Raw genomic sequence first — 14832 nt, forward strand, 5'->3', positions numbered from 1 at the left:
CCCAAATTTCTTAGAAATGAAATTAAATGTTGATTCTGTAAGCCAAGCTTGGAGCCCATCCATTAATAAAGTAGTAAGCTCTATACATTTGATAGAGAGGAATATTACTATATCATGACCAGCCTTTTTGAGGACACTACGTGGTCAGAAGAGGTACAATATTTTAAATTTTTAATTCACTCTTTCCTCCAAATTTAATTCTTCTCAAATAGTGGTTTACTTTTAATGATCAATCTTTGTCACCTTCCGATTTTTTTTTAAAGCTACAATAAAATGTAAAATAACAAATTCCAAAACTAGTGGAATGCGGACATACTGTATGTCTGCATCTACTCGCAGTTCATTTGACATTTATATCTTGAAATGTTGCAAAATTTGGAGATAAAACTAATCATTGAGTTGGAAATATTAATATTCTTCCTGACTTTATTACTATTCCTTTTTATTAACTCCACCTATAAGTTTTATATTACTAGGGATATGTTTGGCATTTAAAAATAATTTTAGTTATGAGTAATATATGGTTAAAGTAGGATGTGTATGATCATGGTAGGACAATAACTATGATATATCTTGCAGAAATTGGATCAATAAATTGTTAATATTGAACTATTTTATTTAGACTGCTGCTAATTTAAAAAGAAGTGACAACAAAGTAAACATAAAATGCAAGTTTTGTCCATATTTACCAGTAAGAGTTTTATGTTGACCTATTTTTGTTAAGAAAGTTAAGGACTTGGTAAAGCATTAATTACTGTAAGTTATCTAAGCTGGAAGAATCAATTTTCATATTTTTCCAACTTCTGTGATTGTGGCTTTAACTGATCCGTAAAACATGTGAACCCTGAGTCAGCAAATTAGAATGTATAATTACTGTTGAACTTAAAACTTCGCCTCAAACTGTAACCACGTTAGTACGTTATGCTGACTCAAAGCATTGGGATAATGGCATTTTGCAGAAGTGATTTATTCAAGGTCACAGCATAGAGATTTTGTTTTACAGTAGTCTAAAAACCTAATATTACTTAACGTTAATTGCATTGATTACTGTAGCTGCATTGTTTGGATGGTGCTGTTGCAGTTTGTAATTTTTCTGAAAATTCCTTGCAATTTTTCTGTTTGTTTGCATTAAATCCTATAAATTTGCATTGATAAGTAACTAATATAGCTGTTTATTATTCTTGCTTTTATTGTTTTTATTTTCTTCTTGCCTCCTGAAGGTAAGACTAGTGAGGTCATCTCCACCAAACTCCCAGTTCACAGCAACTTTCCAAGAGTCATACCAGGTCTATAAACGCTACCAGATGGCCATCCACAAGGACCCCCCTGATAAACCAACTGAACACCAGGTTAGAAATGAGAAGTACTTAATTCTCAAATCACAGAGGTAAAGCAGCCCAGCTAATGAAAGGATTGCCAATGAGGTTCATATAGAAAAAAAATTCTTGTTCATCTGAATATTTTTTCCCTTTCTAATTTTAGTGGATATGTATTAATGGTTAAGGAATAATAAGTAAAATATTAAGTAGTGAGAATAAATGTGTATAATACAGCTTCCTTATAAGGGTAAGTACATAAATCATAATCCTCAAATTATAGAATTATAGCTTATTTGAATAATCCTAATACTATCACTCTGCATATGTGTAAAATTTAATTAAATGTTAGATTGAATTATGAAATTAAAGGAAACATTTTGGAATTTCTGAAATGAGCAAATTAAATTTGGAAATTCACTTTTTAACAAAATAAAATGGCTTTGTAATTTTATCAAACCAATTTTAAGAATAGGGATGCCATTCTGTTCTTTATAATTGGATGATCATTTATAGTACAGATTTAGCAGTCCATTTCTATCCATTTTGCTGTTAAAAATGACAGCCTAAAACTCTTGTGCTGGGCAGAACCTATGCACATGCAGGGGCAGATGTTTTCATATTCAATATCTCCTTGTTATGGGAGTCCAGAGCACAGAATTTGTATATCAAAAACATTTATCTTGATATCTGGAAAGATGTGAGTTCCTTTTAAATTAAGTTAATGTATATCCTTCATTTTTGGGCACCCCTATTTTAGAAAGGACATTAAAGCCATGTGAATTGTACTGTCTCCTGGGCTGATGCCAAGAAGAGGGAACTATTTCCTGTGCCAAAGGAAAAACTAACAAGTGATGTTTGGAATTCCTACTTTCAAATTGAATTCTAATAGGTTGAAAAGGGGGAACATTTCTTTGTGGAGCTAGTGTTAAAAGAAGACCAGTTAAAATTCTTAAAAGGAATTCTTGTGGACTCCTTTCAGATTTCAATAAGAAACCTCTCCACTAATGCTAAATTTGCACAATAAAATGTATACTGATGTTTTTGAATCAATTAGAGTAGACTTTGCAATTATCCCTTCAGGTTAGGTTACTGTGCAAGCAGTTACGTGCACAGGACAGAGACTATGGCATCTAAGAGAACAGTTAGGTGATGATAATGATCCACCTAGCAATTTGACCTGGAGCCAGTTTGTTAGTGTAAACATAAGTGTTCATTAGCAGCATGGACTGAATCAGAGTTAGAACTTACAAATCAAGTTGATGTGTTGTTTATTGCCAGCAGATGGCATATAAAAGAGAAAAAAATTTTAATTTATTAGTTACAAATTTTTAAGAGTAGTTTGACACATGAATAAATTTAAATAGGCTTTTGAACTGGATGTGGAGGAGACCCTGCACTACTCTTGCCTTCAGTGGTAAAACCTAATGGTAAACTTTTGTTTACTTTGTGTCTTATTATAAACATGTTATCAATTTTTATTTTGAAAACTTACATGATCTCATGCTCTGAAGGTGAAACTAGTGCCAGTTTCCTTCGATGATCCAGCTTTCACTGAATCCTTTAACCAGTCAGCAGCTCTGTATTCCAAGTATCAGATGGCTGTGCACCATGATTCACCTGATGAATGTAGTGTGTCAGAGGTAATAATCTTTATATTTGTTAATTTACTGGTTCTTATAAAAATGCAGTTATTTCATTGGTATTTCACAAAAAAATAATTTGTTTTGTTAAAAAAGTTCTCTCAGTTGCCTTGGATTTCTAGATGCCGCATTAACCATGTATTTTTTAAAAATCTTGCTGATTATGAAAATGTTAATTATAAACAGGTTTGGTGACTAGGGCATGGAGAGCTCTATATTCCCACAAAAGAAAGAAAATAATATATGGCATGTATATGTCTAGTTTGACATATATATGTCTAGTTTGGTCATATCCCTTTCTTGTAGTCTTTCATTTTAGTTCTCTAAATACACTTGCACTCCATGTAAACTGTAAGGTATTACTCACAAATGATGCACTGAAAGTTATGTTATTATAAAACATAGATTTTTTTCTTACAATGTATGATTTGCCATTTAAAGAATTTTTTGCAATTGGAGCATATAATTTTATATTTATGCTGAGTCTCTTATTAATATTAACATTTGTTAAATAGCTGATACAGTTATTCCTGATTTGGTGTGTACCTGCACATGCTTCTCAAAGGTATTGAAAGCTTGTACTTTGAATTGCCCCTTTATTCATTTCTGTTTTCATGCTCAGGAAATAAATGGAAAAAAAAGCATGTTACAATATTTACTCATAGTCTGTACAGATCTCTGAATAGTTCTTGTTATAAGAGTAAATCTTAAATACTGTCGCAAGGTTGCTTTCATGAGGTGACAAAATGAGTATGTTATCCATATTGAGAAAAGTGGGAAACTGGAAAAAGGATGAATTTCTGTTTTCTTCATGATACATATTAAGCTCTCAGGGTAGATGTTAGAAACACAAGGTGTTAGGGTTTCTACAGTTATATTAATAGCAAAAGGATAGTGAGGGATAAAATTGGTCCCTTAGAGAATCAGAGTGGACAGCTATGTGTGGAGCCAAAAGAGATGGGGGAGATTTTGAACAATTTCTTTTCTTCGGTATTCACTAAGGAAAAGGATATTGAATTGTGTAAGGTAAGGGAAATAAGTAGGGAAGTTATGAAAATTATGACGATTAAAGAGGAGGAAGTACTGGTGCTTTTAAGGAATATAAAAGTGGATAAATCTCTGGGTCCTGACAGGATATTCCCTAGGACTTTGAGGGAGGTTAGTGCAGAAATAGCAGGGGCTCTGACAGAAATATTTCAAATGTCATTAGAAACGGGGATGGTGCCAGAGGATTGGCGTATTGCTCGTGGTTCCATTTTTAAAAAAGGGTTCTAAGACTAAACCTAGCAATCATAGGCCTGTCAGTTTGACGTCAGTGGTGGGTAAATTAATGGGAAGTATTCTTAGAGATGGTATGTATAATTATCTGGATAGACAGGGTCTGATTAGGAACAGTCAACATGGATTTGTGCATGGAAGGTCATGTTTGAGAAATCTTATTGAATTTTTTGAAGAGGTTACTAGGAAAGTTGACGAGGGTAAAGCGGTGGATGTTGTCTATATGGACTTCAGTAAGGCCTTTGACAAGGTTCCGCACGGAAGGTTAGTTAGGAAGGTACAATTGTTAGGTATTAATATTGAAGTAGTAAAATGGATTCAACAGTGGCTGGATGGGAGATGCCAGAGAGTATTGGTGGATAACTGTTTGTCAGGTTGGAGGCTGGTGACTAGTGGTGTGCCTCAGGGATCTGTACTGGGTCCAATGTTGTTTGTCATATACATTAATGATCTGGATGATGGGGTGGTAAATTGGATTAGTAAGTATGCAGATGATACTAAGGTAGGTGGCGTTGTAGATAATGAAGTAGGTTTTCAAAGTTTGCAGAGAGATTTAGGCCAGTTAAAAGAGTGGGCTGAGCGATGCCACATGGAGTTTAACGCTGATAAATGTGAGGTGCTACATTTTGTTAGGATAATCCAAATAGGACATACATGGTAAATGGTAGGGCATTGAAGAATGCAGTAGAACAGAGTGATTTAGGAATAATGGTGCATAGTTCCCTGAAGGTGAAATCTCATGTGGATAGGGTGGTGAAGAAAGCTTTTGGTATGCTGGCCTTTATAAATCAGAGCACTGAGTATAGGAGTTGGGATGTAATGTTAAAATTGTACAAGGCATTGGTAAGGCCGAATTTGGAGTATTGTGTACAGTTCTGGTCACCGAATTATAGGAAAGATGTCAACAAAATAGAGAGAGTACAGAGAAGATTTACTGGAATGTTACCTGGGTTTCAGCACCTAAGTTACAGGGAAAGATTGTACAAGTTAGGTCTTTATTCTTTGGAGCATAGAAGGTTGAGGGGAAACTTGATGGAGGAATTTAAAATTATGAGGGGGATAGATAGAGTTGACGTGGATAGGCTTTTTCCATTGAAAGTAGGGGAGATTCAAACAAGAGGACATGAGTTGAGACTTAGGAGACAAAAGTTTAAGGATAACATGAGGGGGAATTTCTTTACTCAGAGAGAGGTAGCTGTGTGGAATGAGCTTCCAGTAGAAGTGGTAGAGGCAAGTTCAGTATTGTCATTTAAAGCAAAATTGGATAGGTATATGGACAGGAAAGGAATGGAGGGTTATGGGCTGAGTGCGGGTCAGTGGGAATAGGTGAGAGTAAGCGTTCGGCACGGACTAGAAGGGCCGAGATGGCCTGTTTCCATGCTATAATTGTTAAATGGTTATATTCTGCAGATGATGCAAATCTTGAGCAATACACTTAAAATGCAGGAGGAACTCAGAGTGAGGCAGCATCTAAGGAGAGGAATAAACAGTCGATGTTTTAGGCCAAGGCCCTCTATCATGACAGGATATAACAAGATATTTTTGCAATAAGAGAATCATGAATGGGTGGGGGGGGGGGGGGGAAGAGTTTTAAAGCGAGTAGCCAATCATTTGAAAGAGGCATGTAGGAATTTCCGATCACACAAAGTGGTGAACATATGGAATTCTCTGCCCCAGAGAGTTGTGGTAGCTACCTTATTAGAAGTATTTGGGGCAGTTAATTTTTTGAAACCTTGGGACATTGAATGCTGTGGGGTTCTATTAAAGAGGTGGTTCAGCCATGATCAGATTGAATAATGAAGCAAGCTTGAGGGACCAGGTAGTCCCTTTCTATAGTTCATGCACTCTTATATAACTATTATGAAGTTTTAAACTGTGAATAAGAGTTGATTTGGATTTCTGGTTTAACTGGAATATGAATCCAGCATTTTATAGGAAGCAAATACATATTCCGATCTGTAGAAGTCCATTCTTCCTCCAGTACTTTCTAAAATCAGAATTGTGCAAGGGGATTATGATTTTATTTTCCCAAATCTTTGGATTTCACAAGGAAACCTCTGTCAAGAAAAATCCATATTGATCACAAACATAAGAAATTTCTGTAGGTGCAGCAAATCCAAGGCAACACACACACACATCCATGGAAATGAATATAAACAGTTGATATTTTTTCCAGTCCTGATGAAAGGGCTTGACCCACAATATTGACTGTTTATTCTTTTCCATAGCTGCTGCCTGACCTGCTGAGTTCCTTCGGCATTTTGTGTGTGTTCCCAAAAATTAATCGATATAATTTTAGTCTTCCGTTCTAGCTTTGAAGGTTAGGGTAATAATCTTACCAATTTGCCATAGGAGAGTGAATTATTCTTATGTTTTTCTTGTCTTATTTTTATCTATGACAAAATGGTAATATAATGTGATGCCCTTGTTCTTTCTATTGACAAGTTAAAATTTCTGAATTCAATTTTAGGAAAACTCCAATAAAGTTCCATTGATGTCCTCATTGGCTGTTATGGATTATTGGTTGATTAATATTTTGATCACATGTTAAACAAATTAAATGTTCATATTTGACTCTGCAACAATTTTGTTATGATCCAATTGTTTTCTAAAGCCTTAACTGTTTACTGAATTGAGAAAATTAAACAAGACTAATGGGGAAGAAGAAATGAAAGTGATATTATTACTAGTAAAAAAGTGTTTTACTTCTTACCAGTAAAAGTATCACTTTCAACAAGTGAGACCAAAAGCTGAGCAGAAAAACAGAAACTTGAATGCAATGTCATGAATGGATGCTGCTGAGTATGGAATCATTGATTAAGATCTACAGTTCTCTATATTTTTCAAGAGTCCCTGTGAATTGGACCATAGCAAATGGAAGGTAACTTACAGAAAGGACAACCAATTAGAAAAATTCTGGAATTCATTGTTAACAAGACATTTCAAAACACTATGATTGAACATGACCATTCTAGTTTACGAAAGAGAAATCGAATTTGACTAATAGTAGGAATTTTGTGAATATGATTGCCATGATTGATAGAAGCATAGAAAACCTACAACACAATACAGGCCTTTCAGCCCACAATGCTGTGCCGAACATGTACTTACTTTAGAAATTACCTGAGGTTACCCATAGCCCTCTATTTTACTAAGCTCCATGCACCTATCCAGGAGTCTCTTAAAAGACCCTATCATATCTGCCTTCACCACTGTCGCCGGCAGCCCATTCCACGCACTCACCAATCTCTGTGTTAAAAAACTTACCCCTGACATCTCCTCTGTACCTACTTCCAAGCACCTTAAAACTGTGTCCTCTCGTTTTAGCCATTTCAGCCCTGGGAAAAAGCCTCTGATTATCTACATGATCGATGCCTCTCATCATCTTGTACACCTCTATCATGTCACCTCTCATCCTCCGTCACAAGTTCACTCAACCTATTCTCATAAGGCATGCTTCCCAATCCAGGTAACATCCTTGTAAATCTCCTCTGAACCCTTTCTATAGTTTCCACATCCTTCCTGTAGTAAGGTGACCAGAACTGAGCACAGTACTCCCAAGTGGGGTTGGACCAGGGTCCCATATAGTGGCACGTACAGTGGTAGGAGGAATTAACAGAGACTTTATTTATGTGAAGAGAAGTTGTAAATGAGAGAAATGGTGAAGGATCTAGGTGTTGTCCTGCACTGCAAAACACCAGTGAGGGGTTTGGAAAGTGAATGGTGTATTGACATTCATTGTTCGCTGGTTGGTGCAGAGGAATACTGAAGTGAGCAGTTTCAAACTTCTGGGAGTGCGCATCTTACACAACCTCTTGTGGTCCCAAAACACATCCTCCACAGTCAAGAAAGCTCACCAATTCCTCGACTTCCTGTGAGGAGGCTCAAGAGTGTTGGTGTATGAACATCTGTACTCACAACTTTACACTTACACAGGACATACATGGAGTCAGAATCATTTTCCCAGGGTGGAAATGTCAAATACGAGAAGGCATAGCTTTAAGGTGACAGGGAGAGAATTTCAAGGGGGCGTGTGGGGCAAATAATAGTTTAGTTTCATTAACAAAGTGGCGGGACCTGGTATGTGCTGCCATGGGTTATGGTGGAAGCGGATATGTAATGGAGTGATATTAATCACTCGCAGACCAAAGAGGTTTAATTTCGTTTGGCATTTTCTTCAGCACAGACATTGTGGGAAGGAGGGCCTGTTCCTGTGCTGTATTGTTCTGTGTTCAGGGTGAACAACATTGACAGAAAACTCTAGCCGGGTGTATCTGTGGCAACAAGTAGACTCCTCAAGTGTTTGAGAACAGAGAGTCCAAGGGGTGAAAGTACATATAGTTCTCTGAAAGTGTAGGGAGGGTGGTGAGGAAGATATTTGGCACACTACCTTTATCAGTCATGGCTTTGAGTGCAGGAGTTGGGACTGTACATGTTAGTGGTGAGACCACAATGTATTGTGCACAATTCTGGTCACCCATTTACAGGATGAATGTCATTAAACTGGAAAGGGGCTGAAAGTTAAGAGGAGTTTAAAACCAGAAGAACCAATGTAAAAGAGACCTGAGGAGTGACTTTTTCCAAACAGAGGTGGTGCGTATGTAGTACAAGCTACAGAGGAGACATTTGGTCAAGTACATGGACAGGAGAGTTTTAGAGGGGTGTGCGCCAAACAGACAAGTGGGACTCACACAGATAGACATCTTGGTCAATAGGATGAGTCCAGCTGCAGGACAAGTTTCTGTCATTCAGGAAAAGAGCACTGAAGACTGGGCAGGGAGTGTGCAGGGAGTTTGAGAGTAGAAATTAGATAGGCAAAGACAAGTCACGATTTATCAGTGGCAGCTAAGATTAAGGGAATGCTCAATAAATGTTAATAATATAAACATATTAGTGAGTGTTTTAAGTATATGAAGAACAAGAGTGTAACCAGCAAATGAGTAAGGCCTGTTGTGCAGCACGTTACAATCTATGTTTGGGGCCAGAGGAGGTGGACACAGTCTGAAATAACTAGCTTTCAGCCATATTCACCTTGGAGAAAAACATTGTGTATGGATATTTCAGACGGTGCAGTGAAATTCCAAAGCACATGAAGATTCCGAAGGAGGGGACATTAGATGTCTTAGCAGGGTTAATGATGCATAAATCCCTTGTGCCTAATTAGATATATCTCAGTCTGCTGTGGGTGACAACAGGCAACTGTTGGGGTCCTGGAATATTTAAATCTTGAATGTAATCTTGATAACTGTGAGACAATACTTACCTTGAGTTAAATAAGCATAGGATATACCATGACTACATGGTTCTGAGGGAGTACTGGGTAACAGAGGGATCTTGATGTACAGATACAAAGATTCCTGAAGATGACAGAAACAGATTGAGTGAAGAAGGCTGGTCTTCATTAGCTGGGACACAGAAGTGCTGGAAGGATTTTTAAAGACATAAGTTGGGCCACGGCAGAACAGCACACTTCTGGTGTCACACTATATTGTAGGAGAGGTGTGATTGCAATGGAAATGTGATTCACCATGATACAATGGGAAAGGATGGATTGAGTTTTAAGGAGAGACTGCATAGGGTGGGCCTTCTGGCCGCTGGTGTATCAGATGATGAGGGGGTAAACTTAAAGAGGACATAGACACTGTGAATGGAAAGAGACTTTTTCAAGCACAGGGGCGTCTAAAACTAGAGAGCATAGATTTAAGTTGAGTGGTAAAAGATTTAAAGGAGAGGATAAGGGATTCTCCATAAGCTCAACAGTCAGCTATCTACATTCAGGGGAAAACAGACCCAGGCTTTGGCGTCTCTCCTTATAATTCGGTCCCAGTCATGTCCCCAAATCCCTTCATGCCCTGACCAGTCAAGAACCTAATGTAGGATTATCTGTCATTATAGGCATTCATTAAGACTGTTGTACAAAACAAGGACTCTCCGTGTTGCATGTATAAACATGGATACATAAAATTAATTTCCTCTTCTTCACGTTATTTGAGAATCTATTGCTAAATCTTTGATACTGATATTTTGGGACTTAATGAACAAAATCTGCGAATGATGTATATGGACTAGAGCAACAATGTTCTGTTTGTAGCTTTGATTTGAGGAATTGAAATATTTAATCCAATATAAGCTTCATTCATTTTTCAAGTGTGTATAAAAGTCTGAATTGATCATATTTTCATTCCTCTACAAAGGCAGGACTAATTATTACTATTAAAGTTTATTTTTCTTTTTATCTATATTGTATTAAGGCACTAAACCATAGATGCACTTATGATTTCCCTTTAGGGTTAATGCAGTCAACATGAATGTTGATCTATGAGCTCCATTTTATGCATGGGTTAGAATATTGTCATTGATTCATACTTGGATTATGATGCATGTAAAAATGTCATCTATTTCCAATGATTTACCTTTAAGTTCTGCTGTAAATGAGCAAATTATTGAAATATCAATGCTCGTTCGCAGTCTCTCTACCCTAATACGCAATATTACAACTTAATGTAGAGTTGCTTAAAGATTCTATTGCCTGTGTGCAGTGCAAGCTTAATGGATTTTTAATGTTTTTTGTTGAACAATTGTTTAATGAATTTGAATTATTTACCAGCCATGTTTTTGCATGCATTCTGTTCGAAGATTTGTGATCAAATTAGTAAATACATTTTTCTTTTTAACTTTCCACCCATGCTCTCTCCAAAAATAAGAAGTAGTTTGTTCTTAATATTGATGATCTTTCTGAATTAGAGAAATGTTTAAATATGAAATATCAAAATTTAAGGGTGCATCTTAGTTCCTAGTTTGCAATGTTTTATTATGATTCTAGGCTGGTGTTAAAGGTCACTGAAGACATCTGTGTAAACAGTGGAGAATCTGGAATTGACTGTATCTTGTGTTACAGTATGTCAAGATGTGGTTTATAAAGGTCAGGCATATCATTACTCTCTGAGATTTCGAAGTGGATGCGGTTTCAGAGTTGCCAGTGACACTTTTAACCTGTCTCCCTCTTTGTATTTTTTTATATTTTTGTTCACCTTGATACCTGGAATTACAAATTAGGATTAATCTCCTACTCTCAAACCAGAGAGCAAATCTAGATTGGGGTCCATTTCTTACTGAGTTCAGATTAGCCTATACAGTAGTACATTTAAACAATAAGCTTTAAATCTTTTTGTAAAACTCCTTCATCAAGCTATAAATAATTTTGCTATCTTTAATTTATAATGGTTCAGCTAGAGGGACATTCACTTCCAAGACTTAAGCTTTCACTGTATAAAGGAACTGCATATTGGTGTGCCTGGTACTGTTTTCCAAACCTCAGTTCAGAAAATAATTATACTTGAGGAAAAAAACAATCCTTTGAGGTACAGTCCAAATATATGAGAAGCTTAATGGCATCTCCATCAAGCTGGTCTTTCTTACATTATATGTGAAGAGCGTGTCTGGAGGGATTAGCTTGATACCCAATGAGGCATTATGACTCCATCTGTGCCTTGGTGAACCCAACTCTTCAATGGAAAAGTTGAGATTATGTGCAGCAAAGTTATAACACTTCAAATGCCACATGAATTTCTTTGTGAGGATACAGATTGAACTCTGCACTCTTGCCACCTTTTAGCCATGACATGATATCCCAAACCTTTTGTAGTGCATGCATTCATTCCATATTTTGCCAAAGTATGTCCACATCCAAGTCTACAAACTAGAATGTGGAAACTCCATCTGGCAGTTAGGGTTAGACTCATTTTTGTCTGACTGTGATATGCTCTTGTCAAGTGTGTTGTGAAATGTGACTGTCTCTTTTGCCTTTGTGGTGCTTACATTTGAGTTGCTGCCAGTGGTGACTGACAGTAGCATACAATATAGACTTCCATCTTTCAATTATTCACCTGCTCCTTCATTGCTGCTGCTGCCACCTCTCCCTACTACTGCCTTAGCTGTTGCAAGAAGGGAGAATATGGGAAACTGGTTGGATGCCTCCAGAGATCTTGCCACATTAAAGGCAAAAGCATAGCTGTGCTGTAGTTCTAAGCCTATTGGTTAGGCCCTCCCCACCAGTGAGCACATCTACACGAAACATTGTCACAGGAAAGCAGCAGCTGACATGAGGGATCCCCACCACCCAGGTCATGCTCTGTTCTCGCTGCTGCATCAGGAAAAAAGTTCAGGAGCCACAGGATTTGTGCCATTAGGTTCAGAAACAGTTATTATCCCTCAACCATCAAGCTCTTGAACCAAAGGGGATGACTTCACTCTACTTGCCGCATCACTGAATTGTTCCCACCACCTATGGACTCATTTTCAGGACTATTCATCTCATGTTTTTAATATGTATTGCTTATTTATTTGTTGTTATTATTTCTTACTTTTTGTATTTGCACAGTTTTCTTTTGCACACAGGTTGAATGTCCTTTGGTGCAGTCTTTCATTGATTCTATTATGGTTATTACTCTTATTATGGATTTTTGAGTAAGCCCACAAGCAAATGAATTTCAGGGCAGTATATGGTGATATATATGTACTTTGATAATAAATTTACGTTGAAAGAGGCCAGCATGCTCATTTTAAAGGGGGTGTGGGGTGGGGGTATTGAGGTACCAAAAGATACTTGGCATACAAGGGAGATTCAGGAGTTGGCTAATTAAATAAAATTTGCAGGATGCTGGAAATCTGAAATAAAAAAACAAAAAATACTGAAACCATCAGCAGGGCAACAAACCAGTGAAGAAGTAGTGTTTACCTTTTGCGTCAAGACCCTTCAACAGAAATGGGAAAGAGAGAATACAAGTTAGTCCACAGTAGCAGAGGCTGGGAGAGAAATGGGTAGAATAAGGAAACATATGTTAGAATCAGATTATTATACTTTGTCTTTGCTTGTGTTTCTTATATCAAAACTGCAGGATATGTCCAACAGGTCAAAGGGGGAAAAAGTGTGAGAAATAGCCACTATCAATATACACAAATAAAGTGAGTGAGTTACTGAAAATTGAAGTTGAGACATCGAGTCTAGAAAGCTGCAACATGCCAGATAGGAGATTAAGGGTAGTTCCTCACATTTGAATTTGGCCTATGATAGTGCAGAAAGTTTCAGCTAGGTTATGAAGGGTGATTCATTCTGGACATAGCCGTTGTCTTTAGTGGGGACGTAACTGTTTCTTGTAAGTTGGACAAGAAGTCGAAGGCAAAGCATTATTTCATTGGAGTAATCTGAAATAGTTGTCTAATGCATTAACTGTATTGAGTGAATACTGCAGTATTCACTATTGATACTCTTGATTACTGGTCAAATGAACTTTAGTCATGTGTTTGTGTTTTTAAAAATCATTGTTTACTATTTCCTGCATTAATTTTTCTTGTGTTACATGTTCATTTATCAGGATGAACAAAACTACCACATGTCAGGACAGGGACATTTCTGTTCCCACCTCCACCATCCCTCCTTATTTAACTACTGGTTAAAAAACCTGGTATTTGAAAATAGTTTTGAAGTATTTACTGAGTAACTGACCTATTTGTACAGACAACATGGAGATTAATAGGCAAAACTGTACAAGCACTTGATTGTGAACCAGTTTGGTGGCGATTTGGATCAAGTAGACGATTCATTACTTTGCATTGCAATCTCTTATAATTGAATCAATCTTTTGGAATGAAACCATAATGAAATTGAAATAGTAGGCTAATATTTGCTTCTCCATCAGGTTGCAATAAACTGGAATCTTTTTTACATCATCAAGATTTTACAATACTGTGCAAAAGTCTTGGGCATATATATCTAGGGTGTCAAAACTTTTGCACAGCACTATATTGGTTAAAAATGGGAAGGTGGCTGGAAAACAGAAATAAGATTACTTAGCTTTGTATTATCTCAGTAGTATTAAGTGTTATTTGCACAGTACTGTAAATTAGTTATTCCTGATATCATCATTTAGCAAATGAAACTGTACAAAGTTAATCAAGTTTAGATACTTAATGTTTTACTGAATATTATGGTGATTTAAGAGCTAATCAGATCTTTATAGAGAAAAGTAGGTAAATATTTTTGGGCTTACATACATTTGGGTTGTCAGTTTTAAATGTTTTGTGAAGAGACTATGAAATTACATTTTGATTATTTACTCTAGATATTTTTATATACAGGAACAAGAGTTTAATGCAAAATGCCAAATGTTTGTGGGTAAAATTGTCATAACACCATAAAGCTTCAAACTTCTCAAAGCAATCCTGAATGAACAGTTGTAACCATGCTTTAGTACATTAGGTTAGAAAGTTTTTGGTTGGCTTTACATTTAGTGACAGCTTCGTCAAATATAAATGTCTCCCACAGCCTCCAATGTAAAGGTAGCTGCATAACATTTTGACCTGTGCATGACTAAATATTAGGTTTGGCACTCATTAATCCTAGTGGAAAAGGAATCATTTGGCTATGAAGAAAAAATAGTAATGCATGTTAATATAGTAATAAATAGTAGCATTCAAAAATGTATGGAGGTTTTAAAATGTGCTTAGACATTCCAATTAGGATGGGATATTGGAACACTGGGCTGTACATAAGAACATTTAGAGTATAAGATTTTGGTGACCCTGCATAGTAATGT

At 36.6% G+C, this 14832-nt stretch overlaps 1 protein-coding gene across 8 annotated transcripts in view; it reads left to right on the plus strand.

Annotated features, from left to right (window-relative positions):
- Nucleotides 1-14832, plus strand: part of LOC140715457 (arginyl-tRNA--protein transferase 1) — a 159014-nt gene that overhangs the window by 26495 nt on the left and 117687 nt on the right. For 3 of the 8 annotated variants that reach the window (XM_073027684.1, XM_073027678.1, XM_073027681.1), the window contains exon 7: nt 1221-1349. The exons of 1 other annotated variant lie outside the window; for it this stretch is intronic. In XM_073027684.1, the coding sequence (XP_072883785.1) occupies nt 1221-1349 (129 nt within the window). Of the gene's footprint in view, nt 1-1220; nt 1350-2830; nt 2960-14832 lie in introns of all 8 variants that reach the window. 4 more of the 8 variants (XM_073027677.1, XM_073027676.1, XM_073027683.1 and 1 more) reach the window with 2 other exon arrangements.

Source organism: Hemitrygon akajei, chromosome 23 (genome assembly GCF_048418815.1).
Source record: "Hemitrygon akajei chromosome 23, sHemAka1.3, whole genome shotgun sequence".
Classification (NCBI taxonomy): Eukaryota; Metazoa; Chordata; class Chondrichthyes; order Myliobatiformes; family Dasyatidae; genus Hemitrygon; species Hemitrygon akajei.